This window comes from Equus przewalskii, chromosome 4 (assembly GCF_037783145.1).
Source record: "Equus przewalskii isolate Varuska chromosome 4, EquPr2, whole genome shotgun sequence".
Classification (NCBI taxonomy): domain Eukaryota; kingdom Metazoa; phylum Chordata; class Mammalia; order Perissodactyla; family Equidae; genus Equus; species Equus przewalskii.
The window spans coordinates 95,675,622-95,701,285 of NC_091834.1; the positions used below are offsets into that span (position 1 = coordinate 95,675,622).

General features: G+C 46.4%; 3 protein-coding genes across 12 annotated transcripts in view; 1 reads left to right on the plus strand and 2 right to left on the minus strand.

The window, feature by feature from the left end:
- The window catches only part of LOC103563208 (transient receptor potential cation channel subfamily V member 5), a 30,423-nt gene extending 26,952 nt beyond the window's left edge, over positions 1 to 3,471 (minus strand). For 2 of the 3 annotated variants that reach the window (XM_070616637.1, XM_008538493.2), the window contains exon 1: positions 3,033 to 3,455. The gene's annotated coding sequence lies outside the window, so the exon portion shown is untranslated. Of the gene's footprint in view, positions 1 to 3,032 lie in introns of all 3 variants that reach the window. The other variant, XM_070616638.1, reaches the window with a different exon arrangement.
- LLCFC1 (LLLL and CFNLAS motif containing 1) lies at positions 3,425 to 16,503 on the plus strand. 3 transcript variants are annotated; one of them, XR_011539292.1, is made up of 5 exons: positions 3,425 to 3,560; positions 3,685 to 3,805; positions 4,396 to 4,678; positions 5,137 to 5,212; positions 16,240 to 16,503. XR_011539292.1 is itself a non-coding variant. In XM_008538504.2 (3 exons), the coding sequence occupies exons 1-3, from the start codon at positions 3,525 to 3,527 to the stop codon at positions 4,572 to 4,574; spliced, it is 336 nt and encodes a 111-aa protein (XP_008536726.2). In that variant the 5' UTR covers positions 3,425 to 3,524; the 3' UTR covers positions 4,575 to 4,966. The 3 variants fall into 3 exon arrangements, 1 of the variants encoding a protein (XP_008536726.2); XR_011539291.1 differs by lacking the exon at positions 5,137 to 5,212; XM_008538504.2 differs by lacking the exons at positions 5,137 to 5,212; positions 16,240 to 16,503 and having other exon boundaries at positions 4,396 to 4,966.
- KEL (Kell metallo-endopeptidase (Kell blood group)) lies at positions 5,177 to 25,007 on the minus strand. 6 transcript variants are annotated; one of them, XM_070616639.1, is made up of 19 exons: positions 24,826 to 25,007; positions 24,414 to 24,477; positions 23,973 to 24,114; positions 23,494 to 23,670; positions 21,708 to 21,832; positions 21,240 to 21,386; positions 17,892 to 17,954; positions 17,609 to 17,797; positions 17,217 to 17,365; positions 15,990 to 16,119; positions 9,627 to 9,737; positions 8,402 to 8,500; positions 8,077 to 8,154; positions 7,536 to 7,636; positions 7,247 to 7,357; positions 7,037 to 7,104; positions 6,645 to 6,814; positions 6,192 to 6,287; positions 5,177 to 5,465 (listed from the first exon to the last, which is right to left on the minus strand). In XM_070616639.1, the coding sequence occupies exons 2-19, from the start codon at positions 24,435 to 24,437 to the stop codon at positions 5,304 to 5,306; spliced, it is 2,142 nt and encodes a 713-aa protein (XP_070472740.1). In that variant the 5' UTR covers positions 24,438 to 24,477; positions 24,826 to 25,007; the 3' UTR covers positions 5,177 to 5,303. The 6 variants fall into 6 exon arrangements, 5 of the variants coding, with proteins under 5 accessions (XP_070472740.1, XP_070472741.1, XP_008536727.1 ...); XM_070616640.1 differs by having other exon boundaries at positions 24,414 to 24,503; positions 24,826 to 24,964; XM_008538505.2 differs by having other exon boundaries at positions 24,414 to 24,472; positions 24,826 to 24,961.
- Between the last annotated feature and the right edge of the window lie 657 nt (positions 25,008 to 25,664).

Here is a 25,664-nt window from a genome sequence, read left to right on the forward strand (position 1 = left end):
TGTCTGCTGATCTGTAAAATCGGCATAATACTCATACTCTCCTGGAAGTGTTGGTAAAGCGTGATGGTAAGAGCTTGTAGGGAGCTGGAAATGGCCACCCCAAGATATGTTTCTTTGGCATCAGGATTATTTGAGGCTGATTGCTTTTGATAAACTGGGACAGGGAAGGAGGCTCTGAGGAATGGAACTTGCCCTTTGTTAGGACACATTTACATTTGAAGGTAAATCTCTATCTGTAAAAGGTGCCTCCCTCTCTGTACCAGGAAGAAGAAAGGAGAGGACCTTCTCTCTAGAAACTCTTAATCGATGCCAAAGGCAAGGACTTAAATCTGCATTTTATTGTGCTTCTCTGGTAACCTCCTGTAACTAACTTCCCTCCCCCTCCCAACGTTGGCATTTCTTTAAGGATTAAGCATCTTTCCTTAGGCTAGGAACTGATTGCTGTGCTCACCTGTGACCGCCCAGCTCCAGACAATAGACTTGCCTCCTGCTACGCCCACCGAGATAGCAGACCACTACCTGCTGTGTCCATCAAGCGCTGTGCCAACAGGGCAATCTTGTGACTATTGTGGGAGGGACATTTCATCATATGTGAAACACCCTGTTTGGGGGTATATAACCACTCTGTGCAGCCCACTTCTTCGGTGCCCTTTCTTCCTTTGGGAAGAAAGGCCCTGGGCCATGGTTCCTCATAAAGCTTTGTTTAATTTTCTCTTGCTATTCTGTCTCATGTGAATTTAATTCATTCTCCGGCCAGACGAACCCCCATTTGGGAAGAGGAAATGTCTTCCTTCCCTACAAGCTCAACCACCATTGATTCTCCTTCAGGGATGGTCTCAGAATCCCCCAGGGGCTGCTTCTCCGAGTTGTGGTCACCTCTGTCGTCAACCCTGCAGCCTCACCTCACAGGAATTTCCAGGTCACCCCCCTCCATGAGAAGCCCAGAAGTGACTCCTCTTCCCCTGCAGCTTTGTGGATCCCTCAGTTAGAGGAGACCCCCAGAGGGCCCTGTGTTTCCACAGAGGTTGAACAGCAGGGACTGAGTGGAGGTGGATGATGAAGAAATCTTGATTCCATGTTTGGGACTCTCCAGGAACGAGACAGCAGGAGGAATGAGTACAGTCAAGACAGTGTTATGTTAGTTAATGATATAATAGTTTCTATTTCTCTTCCTGATTGTTTTCAAAGAGTTGTACACATATGATTGAATTGTGGTCATTCAATAGACCTATGAGGTACATGGGAACACGCTGAGGGGTCTCTGTTTCAAAAATGAGAAGACAGAACACAGAGCAGGAGGGTGATTACCCACAGCTAGATGCAAAATGGGGACTGGGTTTAAAGTTGGAATCTTAGCTCAAAACACCTGTCAGACCTTTTTGCTTCTTGGGAGCCTTCTGCCTATAAAGACGTGAGAGACATGGGTTGAGATGGGCTGTGGACCCTCTCCCTTGGGATCTTCAGGAGAGGGGATCTTCCCCTTTTGCTGGAAGAATGAGAGTGCTTCTCTAGAGACTGAAGGACGGACAAAATAACCTTTAGTGTAAGACAAGAATTGAAAGGAAAATAAATAAGGAAAGAAAGAGTAGATACCTAGGCAAGGAGAAAGCATGCTGTCACCCAGGGTGTGGGGAGATGCTGGCTGGGAAGGCGGAGGGGGTCACCTTGTGGGACATTTTTCCGCATTGTTGGGGGTTGGGGCAGTGTGGGGTGGTAATGACCTCTGAAGCCTTGCGACTTCCAGTCTAAGGAGATGGAGGGATCGATAAGGTTAAGGTAGGGGTTGTAGATGCCCTGATAAGCAGGGGCTGGCAGAGGAAACACTCAACCCATTAAGCTAATCCTGGAGGGGGTGGGGGCGGGGAGGGGCTGGCCTGGTCAGAGCCGCACAGAGCAGGTGCACTGGGGCTTCGCCATCAAGGGCAAGGTTCCCAATCTGTGAGGAGGAAAGCAGGGCCCAGTGTGTGGGCCCCCACCTCTGGATCTTCACCGTCTCACTTGCTCTTCTCTGCCTGCACTGTCCTCTCAAATGGGAGGGGCATGTATGAGTTGCCCAAGGGGGACCCAGCTGTACCACCTATCCCAGCTGGTGGCTGGAGCTTTAGAAACTCCTTCCTAATCTTTGAGGAGTTCCCTTCTCTTCTCTCCTCTGGCTTTCCTGCCCACTACTCCTTCACCTTTGTCATATTCCACATCACCATCCTATTTTTCTCTTTTCTCCTCTCATTCTTCTCCATACTCCTTCAGCCTTCTGCAGGCAAGGACACCTACAATCTCTGTCAGGTAGCAGCTTCCCAGCCCAATGATGCCTCAGAGTCCAGCATGAGTCAGTAATGCCTCCCAGGTGTCCAGGAGGAGCAGTCGGGAGCATCTCACTATGCTGTCAGGTCCCAGAACCCCTAGGTGCCAAAGCAGCCAGACCTCTAATTCTGATGTGATAAGGAGGAAGAAAACACATAGTAGCTGCATATTATTTTTCAGGAAATATCCTCCCACCCCACATGGCCAGAGCCATAAAGGGAAAGGATTTGAATACTATACTTCAAAACATTAACAGTGATTATCATTGGATGGTGGAATTATTAGCTTTTTCGTTTTTCATATATTTTTTAATATTTTTGTACGAGGCAAAAAACTTAAAGGGATTCTTGGTTTCCTGCAAGGATTTATCTTTTCTCAGCAAGGGGAGTCGGGCAGGTGGGAGGCATGGAAATGGAGGTAATGGTGCTCAGTACAACCCGGTTCTTTCCATACCAGCCTGCCCTGTAAGACACTCCCCACTCCCAGGCACCCTCCCCGTCGACACCCCCAGAGCTGGAGATGGCTTCTCTTTTAGCTGGGAGCCAGGAGGCTCCTCCCCTGAAATAGCCCGGGGGAGATTAGTGATTTTTTTTCACCCAAGCATCATTCCCTGGGCCGACAGACAGGTCAATGAGTGCAAGGTGGCGGTGAGCAAGGTCATCTGCTTACTTGAATCTTTCCTCCCCCACTGCCAAGTGACCTCCTGTACCACTCCCCAGCCACCCTCTCACCTGTTTGGATCATGCACAGCCCAAGACTTGAGGATCTTCATTTCTGCATCTGATTTGGGCTTCATCCTGTGAAAGCCACTTTCCTTCGAGGAAGGCTGCATGGAAGAGTGGGAAGATGTGATATTCAGAATCACAAGAGTTGATCGAGGATCCTGCTCTGCCCCTTATATTCTGTGTGATCTTGAGTAGGAAAGTCATTTCTTCTGTGAACCTCAACTTCCTCATCTTTATAATTGGCATCATAAAACTGTTACTTTGAGTCCTGGTTGCTATGAAGATCTAGTGATATAATGGATGTGAAAGTATTTCACAAACTCAAGTCATTTTTGTTGTTCTCCACAAGATGACCCACTATGGTCATCCTAGAAGCCTCTGTTGTCCCCAGCTGGCTACTCTCCACTCTCCTGCCTGGCCATGGAACTCTCTAGTGAGCTGGAACAAGGGTCAGGCCCATGGCTGTGATGTCACAGAGCTCATGAAGTCAGAGGTCCTATGGAAAGGAAGGGAAGAAATCGGCGCTGGGAAGGGGTAAGGGCCAGGACGGGGACAAGAGAGGGAGGTGGGGGGAGCCCACTGTGCACACTGTGCACCAGGGAGTAGGGAGGACTGAAGGCCGCAGATGGGCAGGCCCATGACTTCCCTGGGCTCCCAGCTCTGCAGGGCAGCATTCCTGGCAGCCATCCTGCTGCTGCTGCGGGTGAAGGAGGTGAGGCCTCAGAAAGGGAGTCCAAGCCCCGACGAGAGGAGTCAGAAAGAGAAAACAGCATCCACAGGTAGGTAGAGACAAGGGAGGCAACATGGGGAGCTAGGAATCAGACCTCTTTGCAGTCAGGCCCAGATTACTTACCAGGTCAGAATGAAATCTAAGATCGATTTGGGTTATGGGAAATAATCCCAGTCCCCTGTTATTGTAGTACGAAAGCATCATGTGGGGTCTAAAGCAGGGGCTGTCAGCCATGGCCATATTCAGGGGCACACCATGGGCTAGTTGAAATTGCAAGTGGCTTTCCTGTGTATGAGCACAGGTGCATTTTTCTGAGAAGAGGGTCCTTGGTTTTCATCCTTTTCTAAGGTGGTCCTTCACTCCCCAGATGGTCTAGCACTTTGGAGGAGGCAGTCGGAGTTGGAAATGAGGTGTGTGTGCACTTGAGTTGGGGCGGTGGTTGCACTCAGACCAGAAGAGATCTCCACATGGAGCATCACCTCTCTGATCAAGAATAAGGATACAGGCGGTTGAGCTAAAAGCCCCAGGCCCTAACTCTCGCCATATTCTGCAACTTTCCCTTTCTGGTGCAGGCCAGCGGTGGGGTAGCGGCAGGGTAGGGTCAGTCCTCTCAGTGCTTTCCCCTCTCCCCTGTTCCAGACCAGGTTCAAGAGCAGTTCGAAGAGCACTTTGTGGCCTCCTCAGTGGGTGAGATGTGGCAGTTGGTGGACATGGCCCAGCAAGAGGAGGACATGACATCAGAGACGGCAGCTGTTCATGACCACCTATTTGACCTAGCCTTCTGCTTTAATCTGGCCAGCATTATAGTTTTTTTATGAGGGACATTGAGGCTGAGGTGGTGGCCTGGTTCCTGGATGAGGACCTAGATGTCTACCTCCGCTTCATGATAGCTTACTGACCGTCTCTCCCAACTGGGCTCCAGGTCAGTACTCCCGAGGGAGACCTACACACAGCTAACTGCCCCTTGCCAGTGGTCCTTTACCTCAGGATGCAGCATCAGAGAGATCCTGGAGCTGGCCTTTCAATTGTCCATCGCCACTGCCTGATTGCCTCCCCACACTCTGAGCTCCGTCTCCCAGGGCCAGGGACACCAGACCCCTGCCCTCTCTCCCACACTTCTCCTGGCTTTGTTCAAAACAGCAGATTAGGAGGAGGAGGCAACAACAGTAAAAGTAATAGCAATAAAATCTTGACAACAATCGGGGGCAGATTTCTGAGCTTCACCAAAGCCCTTTTGTGTCCAACTAGTCCGTTTAATCGCCCAACCTTTGGCCCACTGACCTTTAGACCCACCAGTTCACCAGTCATTGGTTCTTTCCTTTTCCTGTGTCTATGAAACTCTACATAGCATTTTCTCCCCTTATCTTTTCTGACTTCTAGGCATAAAATGTAGCAGGAAAGAGTCATTAAGAGACAGGCAGAAGCCAAACGCTAGCTTTTATTTTTGGAACAAAAGGTGAGAGGAGATATTTCCATGATTCCATGGAGGGACGGTGAGATGTTGACAAATCTGTTAGATCTGTATTGAGGTCTCTTTGGTAGCCAGGTTACCAGAGTGGGCAGTGGCTGGAAGGGTTCATGAGGGCACCACGTGGACAGCGGAAATATCTGGCAAAGTCTGGGATGTTGCTGAGGGGCCCGTGGATTCGAAGGGTGGGAGGGCTGTGAGTGTCCTGAGAATCCTGGGTGCTGGGATCCCCACACATCACCTGGGGAGGAAGAGAGGTCCACACAGGTAAGGAGAATAGCAGGGTAGATCAGGGTCAGTAGGACAAAGCAGACCTGGAGACTAGGAGCTGACTAGGGACATCAGAGAAAGAAGAGAGCAAGGATAGGAACAAAGGGTCTCGCAAAGAGAGGAAGAGTATTTGCCACTTGCAGGTCATTTAATCTGTCAGTAGGGTCTGGGGGAGGGCCTGGCCATGTAATCAGACCATTTGTAAGTAACTGAGAGGTGAGGTGTGTTGAAAGAACTCTGTGAGGGGGTCTTTAGGTGCACTGAGGAATTAGGAGCAGTGTCTGTTGAGGGACACATGGTACTTAAGGGGTTATGTCAGGTGGGGCCCACACCTGGGGGCAAGGTCTCTGAGGAGGAATGTGGTCTATAGACAGTTTATTAAGGGTCATTTTTATGGGGTCTGGATTTCTAGGAGAAGAAATGAGAGAAGAAAAATGTTGGGCTCATCTCAGGGAGGGATTTGGAAGTAATTTTTTCATTTTTTTTTTGGAGGTGCTGAATTTGGTAGATGAATTTGTAGTAGTATGAAAGCAAAGTCCCGAGAGGGTGTGTGTGAAAGGCTGACAGTGGGCACATCTGCATCAGAGGGCTGGGGGCATTTAGGAGAAGATGTCACATAGAAGAGAGATTCTTTGAGCATTAACAATGGGGTATTTATCTGACACGAAGCACGCTGTGAGAGTTGGCAGCTGCCTACCTGGGCATAGCTTCGGAAGAAGAGTTGCTGGGGGCTGAGGTTCAGGTTGGGTAGGACAGTCTCCCCGCGGTGCCATAATAGCCTCTTTCTATATGCCTAGATATGGGGGTGCAATGGAGAGTAGTCCTTAGGCTCCAGACCCATGGCCATTTGCAAGTCTGATGCCCTACACACAACACCCGAAACCAGCTCATGGCCCTTTTCCCCAAGTTCGGCACTGACACACTGGTGTGAGCCTGGTGAAAATGTACTTGCCAGAAGAACTATGGATATCCTAGAAAAGAGGGATCTATTGTGTAGGAGGGGCATCCCCAAGTTGCCATCTGTTCAGTGGCAATGTGAAGGCCAGAAAGCTTTGTATTGTTTGCATGAGAAGTGGTAGAACAAAAACTTGGAGACAGAGTGTTTATTCTGCAGGCAAAAAGAGATCCTAACCCTTAGGATGTGAGTTACCTTTAGTGCAATAACTAGCCCCCCTGTGTCTGCAGCATTCTCCAGGAGTGTGCGGGAGCCATTGAAGGAAACTCCTCTGGGTAATGGAAAGGCAGCATAGAGGTGCTCCAGGCACAGCAATGCCCCCTGTAGGGCACGGGTGTCACAGGCTGGGCAGCCTCCAGGGAGTACTGTTGAAAATGGGGCAGGGGAATGAAATGGTGAGGTATGGTGCAAGGGTAAGTGCATAGGGGTACCACAGACAGAGCTGGCTCCCAGGAGCATTGCAAAGGTTTCAGTACTGTCCCACCTGGAGCCCTTGCATAACCTCCCTTTCTCCTCCTCTCGGCCTCCTTTGGGGCCTTCACCTGGATTCCCAATGGCCCCATTCCCAATGGCCCACTGTTACCCACAGAGCTTGTAGAAGACATGCAACAGCTCATGGGCCATAATGCTGCCAGCAGCGCCAAAGTTCACAGCTCTGCAGAGAAAATGGTGTGTCTTACCTCCAGAATCCTTCAAAGTTTTTGACTCCAATTCTCCAACAACAAGTGCCATCCATCATAATATTTTTTCATCACTTTTGGGAAACTTCCTCCCCACCCTCAGAGAATGGCCCGTACCTGGGGTAGCCAGGGTGAAAGAACGGGGGTTGGAAGAGTCCGGCAGGGAAGACCACAACATGGTCAGATATTGAGTAGTAAGCATTGACCTCCCAGGGAAGCACCTGCCACCTGGGGGAAGGGCAAATGAACACCAGCTCCATCATTTCTTGCCCTCCTCACCAGACATACGCAGTCCCTCCCACCTACTATCTCTGTTCTTGTTTCCCTGAGACCCCAGCTTGCTTTCCTGTGAATTTTCGATGGATATCTGTGGAATGCAGTGTCCGTGTCTCCCTCGCTCTCATACCTGTGGTGAGGAGAAGGCTGTAAGAAGCTCTGGATAATTCTAGCTCGGAGGGATCGGACACAGCTCAGGTGGGACTGCAGGTAGCTGGATCCAAGTTGTATCTGGAGGAGGCAGGAGGTGACTCGGACACACAGAGACAGATAGAGATGCACGTTGACATGCCCTGAGGGGTACATTTGAACCCAAACAGATAAACTCTGACACACAGATATCCCCAGTACAGAGGAGACCAGCACAATGACACCACCACAGATTGGTACAGACAAGCTTCACACATATCAGCACACAGATAAACACACTCAGGCAAGTCACAAGAATGCTTGTGTGCCTGTGTGCACACACTCATCATGACCTAAAACTTTCCATTCTTCTGCCAGGAAGACCCGCAGTGTGGATCTTCATCCATAAAGCCCAGCCAGCCCCAGGGTAAGGAAGGGGTGGGTTAGGATCATCCAGGGAAAATGGATTGTCTGCTACTCAGGTGGGTCAGGGGTGTGAGAAGTTGAGGACTAAGGAGGAGTTGGAAAGGGCAGGGACTCACATCGTTGTATTCCTGTCTGGCCAGTGCTGGCTCCAGGGCCCATTCTGGGGCCCCCATCTTTACTTGAAGTTGCGTGACCTGGCAAGAGACACAAAAGTTAGAAGGAACTTAGCTACCTTGAGTCTGTCGGACAGAATTTCTCCTGCTTACTGCCCTTGTCCCTGCCTTTTATATTGTCCCTAGGGTATGCGTGCCACACAGTGATATCTATACTTGCTGTGTGCCCTTGTGCCTGTTGAACTCTCCTCCAGTCACTGCGATCTCTTGATCTGATACCTAATTCCACCCCCTGCTCATTCCCACAGTCACTTTCTCCTGGCCTTACCTTGTCCTGGGCCTCTTTCTGGGTCCTCTCATCCATCCAGGGAAGACTTCTGAGACGAGTGATGAGGGCATCCTTGATCTCAGTGAATAATTCCATGGCCTGTGGGCATGAGGGGATGGGAATAGAGAAACAGGATCAAGGCCAGCCTCGGTCTTGGGTCCTGCCCACTGGGCCTCTGGGAGGAGGCCTTGGCCCAGAGAAGTTGGCAGAGAAGGGGGAAGATTTCAGAAAGAGAAAGTGGAAAGTAATATTTACTAGTTGACCAAAAACCCAGGGTACAAAGATCTGTGGAGATAGAAAGGAAGTGCCAAGCACAGAAGGAGAAGGTGGGAGCTGGTCATGCATGTGGGTCAATAGGGGAAACAGTTCCTTTCTGTGGGGAGATAGCAACCTCCAAGAGGAGGGAGACATCCTCCTGACTCTTGGCCAGGCAATGGGCTCAGAAGGTGGAGGGAAGAAGAGAACCATTATTCCCTTCTCTGCTCTTGAGGGCCCTTGTCCTCACACTCTCTTTATCAAGTCATGCATATCCTCTCTGCATCTTCCTGGGATCTTAAGCAAGCTGAAGTCTTCTCGGCTTCATAAGATGACTGTGTAGTTACCGCTTTCCCAAACATCTACCATCTTGTGTATATCTTTTCTTGATGGAGAAAAATGGATGACAATACCAGGAACCTGAGTTTGAATCCCGACTCTGGCATTTGGTAGCTCTGTGACCTTGGGCAAGTTACTTAACTTCTTTGTGCTTCCGTTCTCTCTTCTATAAAGTGGGGATGATACTAGGAATTAAAGTAGTTCATGCAGAGTGTTTACAAGAGTACCGGACACATGGTAGGCACTCAAAAAAGTGTTCAGTATTTATCTGCATTTCTTAAGCTTATGTCATTCCTTTCTCACGTCGTTTCACGTGTTGTTAAAAAATCACAGATAAGAGGTCATGGAGTTCAGTTTTCTCATTTTATGGTTGAAGAGACAGAGCAGGAAAGTTGGGTGACTTGTTCAAGTTAGTTTATATTGTGTACACTTTGTGTCCCATAGCTAAACTGTGCAGACCCTCGAGATGCAGCATGTCCTCCTTTGGGTTCTCTCTCATAGTGAACCCTCTCTCTGTGACTGATTCCCTGACCACACATACCATCAAGAAGGACAAAGTCAACAGAATTAGGAGTGGATGGTTGAGTGGGAGGAGGTGGAGGGACATAGGCTGGGAAGAGCCCTCACATACAGCACTTTGGGTGCTCGGGCTGAAGGCCTCACGAACAAACAAGGCTGCCAGGGTAGGCTGGAAGTAGTCTCCTGTCTCCTTCACGCACTTCATCCATCGAGGGTGGGTGGGCTACAGAGATAAAAGCTAGAATGAGTGGCTCCCATCAAGGGTTCTTCCTCCTCCATTTTCCCAGGCCAGTCTTGTCTAGATCTCACCTCCAGAGGAGGCTCTCTTTTCTGGACTTTCTGAGTTTGTCTCACTTGACTCTATTATCCCCTTTGGTGATACACATGGGGTTATTGCTGCTCAGCAAAATAGGGCTTACGTTCTCCTCCAGGATTAGTCTCATGTGCCTCGGTTGGGCAAATCATCCTTGTTTATTGCCAATTGAATTTGAAAGCAAGGCCTCTGGGGAGCATCCTTCTGGAGAACTGAAAGGCTCCTGGGAAGGAGAGGACTAGATGCCAAACCTCTTACCTTAACAAGTCTGTTGCCAACCCCATCCCCACCCGCCGCACACACAGCCCTGGGAGCCCAGCAATAACTCTCACCCTCCAGTGCTTCTTTGCTTAAAATGGAAATTGGAGAAGGTAATTCCTCCCTGCCTTCCACCAGCTTCCCTCACTCTCTAAATGGTGGTTGTGGATCATATGGTAGAATCTTGTCTAATAAAGGAGAAAATTATCAGAATGAAATTGTGTTCTAGATGCCATATTGTTTGGTAGGAGAAGAGGACAAAATACTAAATCTGTGAATTCAGAGAGCTAAGAAACTTTCAGCCAAATCAGGGAAGGAAAAATAGGATGAGACAATAGATATCTTCCACCTCAAAGGCAGAGAGACAGACAAAAACTCGAGAAGGCCTTGGCAACTAGGGCGTTTTTTTAACAGCAGGATGGAAAGAATAAGAAACACCAGAGAGGGATGCTGGGGAGGTTTTGGGGGTGGGTTTGGATGGCTTTGAAGAGTTGACCAAAGTGTCGGCCCAGAGATGACACAGGGCAGACAGAGAAACACATTCAGGGGCAAGGAATAAGGGAGCTGGCCTAAGGGAAAGCTGAGCTGGGATTTATGAAAGACCAGCTCATGTGCTAATTTGAGTTAAGTGAATGAAGTCACAAGACTACATTCCTGTAAGTTACTTACTCCTCACAGATCTCCTCACAGAGAAGGTAGTTAGGCTGCCACTAAGCTCTCTGGTCCCAAGATTGGAGAGAGAGTTTATGGGACTTCCCACAAAAGAGGAACTAGAAAGGGAAGGCCACGATTGTCATTGCTGAAGAAACTCCCAGTTCTGCCTATAAGGACATTTATTATTTTGGAGGTTGCTCCAGACTTGTTTGCCACAATTTTGTGTTCCTGTCCCTGCACCATGAGGCCTGTTAAGGGCTTTCTCCTCTTGTGAGGAGAAGGGACTCAGACACTTTCTATAGTGCACTAGTCGGAGCTCTGAAACACAGACGTGAAAAGCAAACATGAACTGAAAGGAAACCTGGGTCTGATAGCAATGACTGGGTCAAGTTCAGGCTCTGCTGACTGTCTTCAGTGTCTGTCCCCCACAGGCCTCCCGAGGAGCTTGGCTTTGGGGCTGTACCTGGGGCAGCAGCAAACAGCATCAGCCTTGAGCTTGGTAGCATGGATCTGCCTTCCCTTTCCATACCTCCTGGTTCTTGAGTTGTTTCCTGATTCCTTTTGTTGGTGCCTGCCCATTTCTCCAACAGCCTTTCTGTGCCTGTCCCCATAATCTGGTCCGTGGCAGGCCCTGAACTGGTTACTGGAGAGCATAGATGCCACCTCAGATTACCCATTACTCACCCCTGTGCAATTCTGGGATTTTTTTGGTCACAGTTGTGCTGGGTCACATATGCTGTGAGCAGGAAAGTAATTTCCAGAATCTATAAATAAATGTAGGCCTCAGGGGTGGAGGTTGACAGGTTATATATTCATCTGCTGGGAGTTGTGAGTATCTGTGCTGTCTCTCAAGACACAGAATAATAGAGTATACCATACATACTGAAAACAGAGAAAGAAAGAGAGAAATAGAGGGAGGGGAAAAAATCATCACCAAAATATAGAGGATGGAAGAAATGCTTCAAACCCAAGATAATGAGGCTCAGTACATTAATTTTAGGACACAGAAAAAAAGTTGAAGATATAACCTTAGAACCATGAATAATATATGAGAAATGATAGAAGTCAGGGAAAATCCTAAGAGTCTGGATAGAAGCAAAAGTTTATCCAATTTTCAGTAGGAGGAAATCAGATTTTAGAGATTACAGGCCAGCCGGGAATCCTTAATGCTAATTTCTAAGCAAAATTCTAGAATGAATCATTAAACCAATTGTATTTGAACACTTGGAGAATAATGTGTAACTGCTAAGGGCCAGTGTAGGATCACTGAGCACAAATAATGCCAAAATAATAATTTCTCTGGTTAAATGGTTTACCACACTAAGACATACCATAGACCAGGAGTCACAAACTACAATGGGGGCCATGAGGTAGCCTAACTGAGAGAAGGAGTCCATTATCTGAACCACAGGACCTGAAGAGGCCATGACAAATGAGAGCATGCACCCTGTCTGAACCCAGCTGCATCACTTAGCTCCAGTCAATTGCTGCCCTGGAGAAGGCTGGCCCGGTGCTGCACAAGGCTCACATCTGACTATCGGCATGCCATCTCCTAAAGCTTGAATGTTGGTGACTAATTAAAAGTTGCTAAAGGCTTTAAAAACCAACAAAACACATCCATAGGCCAGACTCATCCTCAAGGACCACCTCAATATTACCTCTGAACAGAGAATTCAGCATTTGCGACACGTGGATTATTAACTTAAGCACCTGTCCTTCAGTTACATGAGCCACAAAACGAGACTAAGGCCTGTTCCAACTTCCTCACGCAGTTGCTTGGAAGATCAGGTGAAGAAATACACAGAAAGTACTCTGTAAATTCTAAAGTGCTACCCCACTCTGTTGGCATTATTTTGATTTCAAGAAGGCATTTGATAAAACCACAAATTAAGTCCTTGTGAATTAGATAGGGAAATCTATGTCAGGCGATGGAGTAATTTGAGTAGATTCTCAGCTGACTGAAGCATAAAGAAACATCAAAGATTAAAGGCGCCAAGTTAGTATGAGCTTCCCTGACCATCTTACTGAAAATTGTAACACACTCCCTCCCCACCGAGCACACGCTCTCTCTCTTTCCTGTTTTGTTTCTCCACAACTCTTATCACCACCTAACATACTGTATTTATTTAGTCTATTGTCTTTCTTCCTCCACAGAACATAAGCAGTCTGAGGGCAGAGATTTTTGTTTGTTTCATTCACTGAGCCTAGAGAAGTGTCTGACATACAATAGTTGCTCAATAAATGTGTGTTGCATAAATGAATGGATGAATCTATAGCTAGGTCTTCAATAACCTGACCTGATGCTCTTCCTTCTTCAGCATCTTAACAATGCTCTAGATGAAGATACACTAAATAAAACTCCAAGTGACCCCAGGTAGAAAAGGAAAGGTAGTATAATGGATGATTGAAATAAACGTTAAAATTATCCAAATAAATTGAGATGTTGGGCTCAATACATATAAATATGTCACATCTAACCAGCATAATGTGAAGTCCTGCTTTTACTGCCTAAAACTCAGCTTCTCAAGTTTAATAAGAGAAAGATCTGTCTTACCAGCTATTTTCATTGACTATATATTCAAATTAATTTTAAAAATATGGTCAGATAATGAGACCTAGCAGCCTTTCTGAATAAGGGCACTATAAAGTAGAATTCACCCAGAAGAATATGGTTAGAAATCTGTAATTGATACACATTGGATAGAACCATAAATTTTGGTCTAATCAAGGCCAAAATCTTGGTAATGTTTTTGACTCCACTCTCCCTCTCACACCACACATCTGTCAGAAATCCGATTGCTTACCTTCAAAATATATTCTTTTAAAACATAAAATAGATAAGTCCTACGAGCCCCTATTTCAAGGAAAGAAAAGCCAAAGTCCTTACAGTGCCCTCCCAGGCCCTGCATGGTCCCCTCCTCCTTTCTCTGATTTTTTCCTTACTGTTATCCTATTTGCTTTCTCTCTTCCAGTTGCACTGGCTTTCTTGCTGATTCCTAACACCTGGGGCATACTCCAGAAGCGACAGACACAGCCTTCTATGCAAACCTAATCATGTCTTCTCAGCTACTAGGCGGATTCTTCATATTGCACTAAGTTTTACCCAGCCTGCTCTAGGCCTTTTCCCAATGAAATGATATCCCTTTCTTTGCCAGAAAATCCCTTCAACTCTCTAGACTTTGCTTCCATCCTACCTCCCGTACAGAGGTCTCACTGGTTATTCAAACTCACCCTGATCTCTCCCTCTTAGGAACTCCAAGAGCATCTATTGTCTAAACCAGAGTTCTCTTGGAACGCAGCTACACCCTTTCATTTACTTAGCGTACAGCTGCTTTTGTGTTACAAGGACAGAGTTGAGTAGTTGCAGCACAGACTGTATGGAACACAAAGATAAAAATATTTATTATCTTGACCTTTATAGAAAGAATTTGCCAGCTCATTGTCTGTACCACCCACTTATTTCTCAATCCTGCACAGTAGGTGGTTAAAAACATGGCCTCATGAGCCACACAGATATGTTTTGGAGTCTATTCTTTCACTTACGAATTGTGTGGTCTTAGAAAAGTTACTTGCCTTTTCCGAGGACCTCAGAGTGTTTCTGGGAGGATGAAATAAAATCTTTCATGCTAGCTGTTCCCTGCAATGCCTGACATAGAGTACTCAATGTATAACAGCTATTATTATTATGTGTCATATTTGGTACTGTTGTTCCAGAAAGGTCAAGTGGCTTCCCCAAAGCCACACAACTATTTGTTGGTAGAGCTTGATTCAGCTTTTAAGCCCAAGGACAATTATACATCCTAATAGATATATAAGGATGTATATAATATATATAAAGGATATATGTAAGTATATAAAGCATGGTGACTAGCAATTTTTAGCCTTCTAAGTTCTTTAAGTGTGAGTTTTAACGTTAGCGCTCTTACAGTCTTCAAGAAGCACCATCACGCCGTGGTTCTGGGATTTACAGGAAGTTGGTTGTTGCCGGGGATTTTGTAGCAACCAAGAAAATTTTGTCGCAATCCCAACTAGTAGGATTTGGGGCTCTGTTCTGCTTCACTGGAGTCAAGAGGAAGGATGGACAAAAGCTTGTTGGGGATTAGCTCCTCTGAGTGAAAGTCCTAAGGATGAGTGCGTCCCCTTTGCCCCCACCCCACAAGGATTAAGCACACAGACCCTGGAGCCAGACTGCTGGAGTTCTAATCCTAGCTCTATCAACTCACTAGTTATACTACCTTGAGCAAGTTCCTTCACTTTTTTACCTCGATCTCCCCATCTATTAAACAAGGACAAAATGGTGTGCCTGCCTCATGGAATTTGTTGTGAGGATTAAGTCAGCTCATATATCAAAAGGGCTTAGAAAAATGTCTAGTACGTTATAAAGTCTTAGTAAGCAATAACTACATTCCAGTCCCTGTGCATACATTTCCCCTCTTTGAATTCCACAGATGTTTCAGGTTGCCAAAGCAGTGAGTTTCTCCAAGGCAGAGAAATGGCCCACAAATTATGAAAACAAAACAAAACAAAAAACAGTGATTTTTCAAGACTACACTGAGGCCTTCATTGAGATTGGGTCATAACTAGCTTCCAGATGCCTCCACATGTATTTGGATGTGTCCAGCCTAGAATTTCAAAATCCTCAGTAAAGGAGTGTCTCCACATCTTCTGTAACACAGTAGGCTTTGGTGAATTAAGTGCATTTGCTACATAGCCCTGTCCTCAGACATAGCAGGATCTGCACCACGAAGCCCACAGTGTGGCCCAACGGATCTCACTGGTTTTCAGAGATGAGCTCTTTGTGAAGGAAATTTGGACATCAAACATTGGAATCACCTAGACAGAGGGCAGGCCATTACTTGCAACACTTGTGTCTCATCTCAGTGAATCCTAAGCTTTAGGTCCAGGTCCTCAGATCACAGAGCTTAGGATAACTAGGCAAATAGTTGAGGGGTCATGACAAAAGAAAAGCAGTTCTTGATAATTTTAGAGTTTTATATTTAAACTTTAATACTCAGCAAAAGGCCACAGAGGTAGCCAGATGTGAGCCTAAAGGTCTAGTACCTGGCACCTCAATTCTCAACGTAAGTATTGTATGCCCAACCTGTCTGCTTCCATAGAAAGCCCACACAGTGAGGGGCATCTGCCTTCATGCTTCCTCCCTGCGAGACATATGCTAATATTTATTCCTCAAAATGGCAGATACTCTTCTAGCCCCCATTCAGACAGGAATTCATCCCCTCCTCTGCTCACCAAGGGTGGTCGTTCTGTCAGCTCCCGTAGTTTCTGGTTCAGCAAAGTATGCGCCTCCTGGAATTTACTGTCCAAGACTGGAGAAAGGGACCCCACCAGCCCCAAGATCATGTGGCTCTGCAGAAAGTCCCTGTGGAGAGAAGAGACCCACACATATACTCCAGGGCTCTGGGGATCCCTCAAGAAAAGCCTCTCCTTGTATAAGCCACCTTGATACTCAGGGGAAGCACCTTTTCCTCTGTATTTATAGAAAATCACTGTCTGACATGGGAACAAGTCAAGAAGAGCTTTTCTTGGTGTGGGTTGGAGAATGATAGAAGGAACTAGATGAAGACTGGACTTAAAAGATTAAACAAAACAGATTCATCTACTTTCACAATCAAGAAATCTCAGCTCATCTTAAAATGTGTTTTCTAAGCACAACAAAGCTGGAATCCAAGACTTTCTTTGCCCTGAAGGTAACTCTCTCACCAGGTGTGATTTTTACCCTTACATAAACCTGCTCACACTGGAATGAATGGTGGTTTGCTTCCCTCAAAAAGAATTTCTAGGTGTTGCTGTCACTGAGTTACCGTGAAAAAGTGCCTTGAGCCCAAGCCCCTGGAAGGAAGCCACCGTCTTCAGGGGGTGGCCACACAGGTATCAAGGATGGCAGAGATCCCAACACAGAGTCTCATTCTAATGTCCCCCACAGTCCCCAGCTTCCAGACCTTTCCCACAAGGGCCCCAGAATGATCTCACCACACCTGAAATAGGCTTTCCCTCAGTTTGTCCCCCAAGAGCACCCCTAGCTTTCACCTCCTCTACCCACCCATCTCATATGCCTCCTCTTCCCTCCTACATCCCTCAGCTGCTGACAAGACATATATGCTGGAGTTGTCCCCAGTGACTAGCTTTCCAGCATCTCCTACAGCTCAGAGGCTCTTCACAGGCTTCGTTCTATCCTCAGCAAACCCCGTGTCTCACTGGGACCTATGTCCCTCATTTCGTGTGTGTTTTCCATTTCCCATGCCCCCAAGCCTCTCATACCTCCTGTTTCCTCCATTCCCTCTTGGGCCCTCCAACTAACCCCTTCTCTGCCCCTACATATACCTGGGTCCTTCCCATTTTCCTGCATAGCTTTTGCCAGTCTGCATTCTCCAAAGTCTCCTCTGTTCGTAAGACTGCTGGGCCTTCAAATTGTCTCTCCATTGCCCTCATACTTCCCCAATCCCACCTGGGGCAAACCTGTGCTTTGACAGCTGTTCTTCCACCAGGTATGACATGTTTTTCAAATACTCCAGGTCATGGACCACAAGGGGCTGGGAGGGGCTCAGGGACATCGATGTGAATATCGCTTGCAAGCAGGACAACCAGTCAATGGCAGGGGCCATTTCCTTAGAGAAGAGATACAAAGGCTGAAGGGAGCCAAGAAGGAGGACTGGAGGCAGGAGAGCGGGCTTCCCCTCCTTCAGGGTTTGAGAAGGTCTGGGGAGGAGGGAGGATGGGGAAAGAATGGAGCCAGAAAACTTATGGATGGCAAGGAATTAGGGAATGAGCAGAAAGAATACAAGGAGGTCAAGAAAGTTTGGGAGGGAGAATCCCATGCTCATCCTCCTCCAGTCCCTGGTTTAAGGCACCTGCAGTTGATCAATAGTGACCATCTGGAAGAGCTTTCCCTGTGCCCGTCGCTGTTCCGGGGGTCTCAGGAATTGAAGCAGCTGCGAGGTAATGGAGATGGACATGGCAGCATGTTCTTGCACCTTTCTTGCGTCTCCTCCCAGCAAGGTTCCCAGCTGATTCAGGTAAGTCAGGTATTCCCGCACGATCTAGGGGAGGGACAATGTCAGTCACAGCCACCAGCAGCCCCTACCTTTCTCCTAGAATCAGAGGTCAGGACCTTTGTCCACAGTGCCATCTTACCTGAGCATAGTTCTTCTGTTCCTGCTCTTGCTTGACAGGAAGGTCAAACTCTGGCTGGTATATCTGGACACAAGAGAGACTGGAGAGAAGTGGGGAGTGTGGAGGAAGGAGATGGCAGATGTAGGGAGATGGAGAGTATACCATGGAAGATGGCCTTAGGAGAAGGTATAAAAAGGAACTAGAGAAGGAGCGAGAGTACAAAGAGAGGGAGGGATGGGGGGGGCGGGTAAGGGGTGTGGGGGAGAGTCCAGACATGGAAATGTGGAGAGATGGTGGGTATTTCAGCCAGTTTTGGGGTGCTCAGTGGTAGAGAGGCATAATAGCCCATGTCCTGAGGGGAACCATTCCCTGTTCTAGGGCCAGGTCTAGGGTTAGCGGAGTGAGATATCCATCTCAAGTGCAAAATTCAAGAGGTACTAAAAACTCAGTAATCAATATAAATAATACCTTACTTGATATTTTTTAAAATCAAAATGAATGCTAAAAATCCATGTAGAATAAAATAGCAAAACTTGGCTCATCGTGGATTTTCTTCTGACAACCCACAATGTATTTTTTTAACTGGAAGTATAGTTGACATCCAGTATTGTATTAGTTTCAGGTGTGCAACATAGTGATTTGACATTTATACACATTACGAAATGAGCACCCTGACAAATCTAACAACTATCTGTCACGGTACAAAGTTATTACACTATTGACTATATTCCCCATGCTCTACCTTACATCCTTGTGCGTTATTTATTTTATAACTGCAAGTTTGTACTTCTTAACCCCCTCCATCCATTTTGCCCATCTCCCATCCTCTCCCCTCTGGGGACCCAGTTTGTTCTTTGTATCTGTGAATTTGTTTCTGTTTTGTTTTGTTTTTCTGGCTTTGTTTTTTAGGTTCCACACATAAGTGAAATCATACAGTATTTGTCTTTCTCTGTTCAATTTATTTCACTTTACATAACACGCTCTAGGTTCATCCATGTTCTCACAAATGGCAAGATTTCATTCTTTTTTATGCATAGTGTATTTTTAATACATTTTGGAAAAAACGTTATTTTTTCAAAAAATCTACAATGAATAAAAACTTGATATTTTGTTCATCATGGATTTTTGCATTTATTTATTCATTTGCATTTATTATTTTGCATTATTTAGCTTGATTACTGAGTTTTGGGTACCCTCTTAAATTTTGCACCCTAGGCAGGTAGCTCACTCACCTTCCTTTCCTCACTTTAGTTCTGGCACTGTTGTGTCCTTGATTCTATTCTGAAGATCTTTGCTCTTACGCTTTTCTTTTTTCTTCTCCAACTATAATATCCCACACCCACCTTGAGCTGTATACTTTTCCCCTATCTTGAAAAAACTTTCACTTGCTTCCTTTGTCACATTTTATGTCCAAACTTTAAAGAACTGAAAGTTATCTATGCCTCTGCTTCAACTTCCTTACCTTCCTCCTAAACTCTGTACAATCTGTGCCCATTTTTATAACTGTTTTGATACTGTCTTCTAGAAGGTTTCCAATGTTGAATTCTCATTCCTTATTTTCTGAGCTTGGAAATCTCCGGAATCAATGATGACTCCTCCCTCCTTAAATTGGCTCCTCCTTGTCTTTGTGGGTCACCTGCACTGGTCTGACTCCCACCTCCCTACCTGTTCTTACTCTTCTCTGCTCCCACACCCCTCACTGGGGTGCTCTCTCTGTAGTCCATTCTCTCTACTTATTCTTCCCCGTAGAGTCCATCCAGTCTCAAATTAATGGAAACTACCTTTCTCCTCTTCACACCAAATCAAAACTGAGGCGTCATTTTCCAATTCCTTCATCTCCTTTGTTTATGTTTAATCAGTCATCAAGTCCTCGCCATGGACCACTACCACTAGGATGAAGTTGCCTACATGCGCATGCCTGGCCTTTCCTTTCCATTTCTACCACAATCATCTTAGTTCAGAACCTCAAAATTGCTCATCTAGATTCCTCAACATCTCCAGGTTGACCTCCCAAATCAGTGACTCTATTTAAGCTCAAATTATGACCATCGTATTTGCAAGGGCTTGGTAGCTCTTTTTTTTTTCTATTATGCTAAAAGTTATCACCTTTGTCTGATGTTTTAGGCCTGGAATAATCAGGCCCAACTTCATGTCCTCAGTTTTACTTTTACCTCCCACTGCACTACACTGTTATACCTAAATCCTCTGTTCAACAGACCCACCTCCTCACTGACCCCACAGAGGTGGTTGATTCACAACCACCATGCTTCAAGGCTCAGCTCACATCCTCCCCTCTCTGAGTCATTCCTTAATCATTTCAGCTCTTAACCAATCTGTAAAGGCCATATCAGTTAAACTCCTGTGTACATCCTTTAGAGCTGAAGTTTAGAATGTCTCATACTTATTATAGTTCTTCTTGTATATTCATCCTTTTGTAATTTTGTGGGATTTTTGAGAGTAGGGGCCAAATTTATAGCATTGCATTGCCTACCGCAATACTGATGCCTCCTGTGTTTTTATTTATTTACTCATTCAACAAACACCTCATGTGGGCCTCTGGATGCCTGGCCCTGTGCTAGATCCTGAGGAACAAAGGTGAATAAGGTGTGGTCCTGTTCTTAAGAGATTCACAGTCTTCAACATGGTGTTAAACACTGAGAGCGTGGAAAAATGGGAGCACAGAACAGTTTACGTAACTCATAGCCAGGGTGTCAGTGAAGATTTCCTGGGAGATATTATAAGCAAAGCCAAACTTTGAAAAATATGTAAGTTTTCCAGGCTCAGTGTGGGGGTTTGGGGAGTAATGCTGTAGTCAAAGGGAGTCATATATGCAAAGAACTGAGGAATATTGTACGAGCTATCAGTGAGTGAACATGGCTTGCGGTGGAAGGGGGAGATAAAGCTGGAGAAGTGTGTAGGGGTCAAATGCAAAAGGACTTGCAAGGCTTTGCTAAGAATTAGGAACTGCATTGTGATGACCTGGTGAAGCACTGAAGGCATTTAAACAGAGACGATAACATAATTAGCTCTTGGTTTAGAAAGGTCCTTCTGGCAAAAATGAAGAGTAAATAAGAGGAGAGCAATACTGGAGATAAGGGATTAGTTAAGAGGTTCTTGAGGTAATCTAGATAAGCAGTAAAATGGAACAACAGAACTACATCTGTCTTCCCAGAACTGGCCCTGCTCCCTTCCCTAATCTCACCTAGTGTCCCTGACTCTCACATCAATAATTTTCCCTAAAGGTAGATCTCTTCTCTACATTATGTATTTGTCCTATTTACCCAACTTTCAACCTCTTTCTAAGAGATGATAATCTAGAATTCAAGGCAGGCCCAGTTCTCACGGTATTTTTGCCAGTGCATCCCTCACCTGGATTACTGGCAAGTGTGGAGGGGTGGGATGAGGTTGCAGATCAGCTCTGAAGAATGGGAAGTGATCATACTGACTCATCAGAAGTCTCAGAGTTCGGTTAAAGTCCAAGGAAGTCCAACTACCAGAAATTCGCCACCCTCCAAGCTGGGAAGAGAGACAGGGCTCAGCATAGGGGTATAGTCTCTGAGACGCATCCCCCATTCCTGAAATAGCTGCTGCTTATTGAATTCTACTCTTGAGTCTTTTGATTTCTCTAGGGTTCCACCTCTATCCTTTTTTCTCTACCACCACCCGAGGTCCTAATACTTCCACAAGGCATTGCCATTTCCTAAAACTTGGAGATTCTGAAACATGGGGATCCCTAAGAGAGACACCCATCCTCTAGGGAAAAAAAAATGGCAGTCTCGAGCATACATTGGTCCTATGCATTATGTATGTGGGAGAAGTTGATGCCCCCGGTTTCACCTCCTCAATAATTTGTCTGAGGGGACCAGCCCCTGCAGCCTCAATGGCATCTGTGTCCATGCAGAAGCTGTAGAATTGGAAGGCTTTCTCTTCCCCAGAGCCCGGGTGCCAGGAACCTGGGGCCTCTAGAAAGGAAATATGGGAGAATTAAATGAGTGGGGCTGGCACAGAGACAAGCAGGGATGGTAAAGACAGAGAGCTTATAGGAAAGAAAGTGAAGACTCTCTGGGAAATGGGAGGAAGGTGAGAAATAGAGGGATGAGGAAAATTGAGAAAATAGGAAATTGGACTGGATCCACCTGATGTAAGAATAAGAGCAGGGAAAAGGAGTGGGGAAAAGACAATGAGGAAAATAAAGGAAACATGAGAAAGAAAATAAAGAGGCAAAGACAGGGAAGAAAAGGAAGAGATGAGAATAAGTAAGATAAAGATAAAGGAGAAAGAATAGAAGTGGAAGGCAGGAGGGAGCTGAATGAAGAAATTAGAAAGATTCAGGAAACCAGAGAAGTTTGAGGGATTGGAGAGAGGAAAACTCATAAGGAAAGGTTTAGCACATAGAAGAAACAAAGGCGGGCTCCCTTAGTCCAGACTCTTCATCTTTGATCCCAGGAAACAAACAGACCCATGACAATTACCCAAACAAGTATCCATTGGACTCATCCACACTCTAATATTGAACATCTCTCCCTTAGTTACCCTGAAGTCTTTTCATTCTATTGTGGCTAGTAGAATTTGTCCTAAACGTATTTTTTCTTTTCATCTCTGTGCCTTAACTGGAAGCATGACCCTCCACCAAGGAAGAGCCCACTTCCACTCTTTCTCCATCACTGGAAGGAGGGCAGAGAGATATATTTATTTCTCTCAAATTCCAACTGATACTGTCAACACGTTCTCTGGGTTCCCCTACACTGGAAATGCATGCCTATCATATATATTTGTATTCCCATATCCTCACCACCATCCACCACCTTCTAGGGACCCACTTCCAACCTTCTAGATGGCCTCAGTTCCTCCCTCATAGTTTTCTTCTCAGTTCTTTTCTCTTCTCCACAGTCACAATCTATAGGAATCTTCCTTAACTTGTGTTTTTAACTTTGCTCTCCTTTTCTTCTAGCATAGCTTTGTACTTATCTGTATTCTCTCCCTTACATGCAACCAGATAAAGCCCTCTCCATAACTTCTCACTCCACTAACCCACTTCTTTCCTCCAACCATCATCTCCAATCATCCATCCCCATTGTCCCACCTCTTCCAGTTCAACTTACATGCCATTGTCCAAGGTTTCAGTGGAGAACAGGACATAATGGTGAGAGAAGAGAGCTAGAAGCAATGGGAGGGAGAGGATTACACTGACAAGGTGACATTAGAAGACAAGAAGGGTATGAATGCTAGAGAATGAGAGTAATACAAGAACTGAAGCGCAATAGGTATTGAGGAGATGCTGGTAGGGAAAGATACCAGCATAGGATAGAAACTGAAGATTTGGGGGAGATAACAAAGAAGATAGAGCTTTGTAAAAAGGAGAACTTGGAGAGAACAGAGTAATCATGGATAAATGGCAAAGGAAAAAGGACAGGGATTAGGTAAAGAAAAGATGAAGAGAGGGGCCAGAAGAGATTGAAGAGTGTTGGTGCCAAGATGAAAGTTACAGTGACAGAGAAGCAAACTGAGGCAGTTCCCTGAGAGCCCGTTGAGGATGGTGCAAATCAGCTGTCCCCCAACCACACTGGGTTCTAGACTCAGAGTCACGCACTGGCACAGAGAATTTCCACCCTGCATTCCTTACCCAGTATTCTCCGAAGTCGGTTCTTGTTCTCCTCTGCAAGAGCCTGAAAAGAATTACTGATCCCTTTGGCCTGTCCACAGGCAAAACTGAAGAAGTCGGTACAGGGAGCCACACTGGTATTCCCAGAGGCCAGGTAACGAGCCAGGAGATCCCAACACACACGCGTCTCACAAGGACCTGTGGGGAAAACCTCAGAGCTGGGAAAGAGAGAGAGACAATGGCTCCCCCAAGGGGCTAGGCAAAGGAAAGCCAGGTGAGGAAAAAGGAGAGAGACCCTGGTGAGAGGGAAAAGATCTAACTGGTGGCCAGGGGTGAAATTCAGGAAGGAAGAAGTAGGGAATAGGGGGAGCAGGAGGGTCAGGACGAATGGTGAGTAAGTCAGTGAGCCTGGAGCCTCAGGATGACAGACAGACAGACGGATGGGGCCCAGGACGGAGGGAGGGCTGACAGGGTTGGGGGGATTCCAGGATCTTGCTTACGAGGGCCACAGCTCCCGAAGATGTAGAACAAGAGCACAGAAGAACCAAGGAGCAGACTCAAAATCAGGACAAGCACCAGCATCCTCCTGACCATGCCCCACACTCTGCTCCTTTCAGTGGGGGGCTCCTCTCCTGGAGGCCTCTGTGAAGGGAACCAGGAAGTGAAAACACAACAGGAAGGGGATGAAGAGGGAGAGGTGGGGGAAAAGGAAGGGGAGAGAAGAGAGAATTAGTTAGTGCTAGGGCACCTCTGGACAAAAATAACTCTCTTCATTCTCCCTAAACCCAGTCCTCTTCAAAACTCTGGGAGATAAAAAAACAGGGCTGTTGCCTGTCTTGGGTAAGGATCAAGCAGGCTGTGAGGGGGAGAGTGTCTGTAGGATGTTAGAGCTGGAAAAGATGTCATAAATCTGCCCCATGCACGTCAAGGGGATCACGTACCTCCTGCCTCCGGAGAGTCGCCATTCCATGCACCAGTCTCAGTCCGCCTCTCCACCCTCCTGAACTGAGTGAGGATGGAGGAGAGAGAAGCTGATTCAGGGACAGGAGTCCATTAAAGAGAGTTGTGTCAGGTAATTTTGACGCGTCCCCCTCCTTACCCTCCCCCCCCCACCACACACATATTTTCATCCCAGTGCATGTTCCCAGATGGGCTTCAGAATGAACCTCTCCCCTGGATGTATCATGACTTCCCTTCCTCTCCCATCAACTCCCTTCATTCCCGTTTCTACTCTCCAAGCCTCACATTCCCTCCTCTCTGGTGGGGGCAGGGCATTTGCACACGACAGCCACCCCCAACCCCCACCCTAGGCATCTGACTCCAAAAGGTAATGGTTTTCTCCAGGGAACTTGCCTTCTGTCTGTCCTCTCTGGCTCCCAGAATCCTTCCTGGTTCTGCACTAGGTGCTGAGTCTGAGGAGTGGCATTCAGGAAACGGCCTCCCTCCTACCCCTAACCCCAGTTCCTTCTTCCTGGAGAAGGGGCACTTCTGCCACTAGACACCCCCGTCCCCATATACACACTATTAGCCTCTGGGTGGAGCCTGTTTATCAGTCAAGAGACACCCAGGCCTGCCCTCCTCCTTTATCTCAACTTCTCAGGGGTGAGAGGGAGTCTTCACTCCCCAAACAATCTTGCCTTTGGGTGGTTCTTCTTGCCCTGCTCTGTGGCTTTGCTCATGGAGTTTTTTATTTATGAAATATTCCTTCTTCTCTCCTTTGTTCTATGATTGAAACCTCTTGGGTCCTTCTATTCTCAGGTCAAATACCACCTTACACAGGAGGTCTCACAGCTCCGTGCCCACTCCCCTACCACCAGCATGCTTGATCACTTCTCTGGATGTGTCATAGCCACAATGGATGCAAGCAGAGCAGTGCATGAAAAAGACCACAAAGTAGGAGATTCTAATCTGCTAATTATTAGCCCTGTGACAGTAAATAAGCCACTTAAACTCTCAGGCAGGTAAGCTACTTTTGTCACCTAGAAAATGAGAATACTATTTGCCTTTGCCTACCTTCTACAAAGGAATGAGGAATTCTGAGCCTCTCTTTCTTCCATTCTGTATTCTGTTACACAGGTGGCTTTCATCTTCATCTCCCTATTGATTGTGGATTATTTAGCGGCAGAGATAATGTCCTTTTTCCTTTCTCATTCACCTCAGATGCTTCTTAATATGTAGGAATGAGTTGCATT

Bases quoted from the DNA above. Each gene is read 5' to 3' on its own strand.
- LLCFC1 (XM_008538504.2), top strand. From the start codon at position 3,525: ATGGAAAGGAAGGGAAGAAATCGGCGCTGGGAAGGG. The intron at 3,561-3,684 runs GTAAGGGCCAGG...CTGGGCTCCCAG, and splicing joins GAAATCGGCGCTGGGAAGGG to CTCTGCAGGGCAGCATTCCT. The intron at 3,806-4,395 runs GTAGGTAGAGAC...CCCCTGTTCCAG, and splicing joins AGAGAAAACAGCATCCACAG to ACCAGGTTCAAGAGCAGTTC.
- KEL (XM_070616639.1), bottom strand. From the start codon at position 24,437: ATGGCGACTCTCCGGAGGCAGGAG. The intron at 9,738-15,989 runs GTGAGCAGAGGA...TTATCTCTGTAG, and splicing joins TGACAGAACGACCACCCTTG to CCCACCCACCCTCGATGGAT. The intron at 7,637-8,076 runs GTGAGTCCCTGC...TGCCTCCTCCAG, and splicing joins CCAGACAGGAATACAACGAT to ATACAACTTGGATCCAGCTA.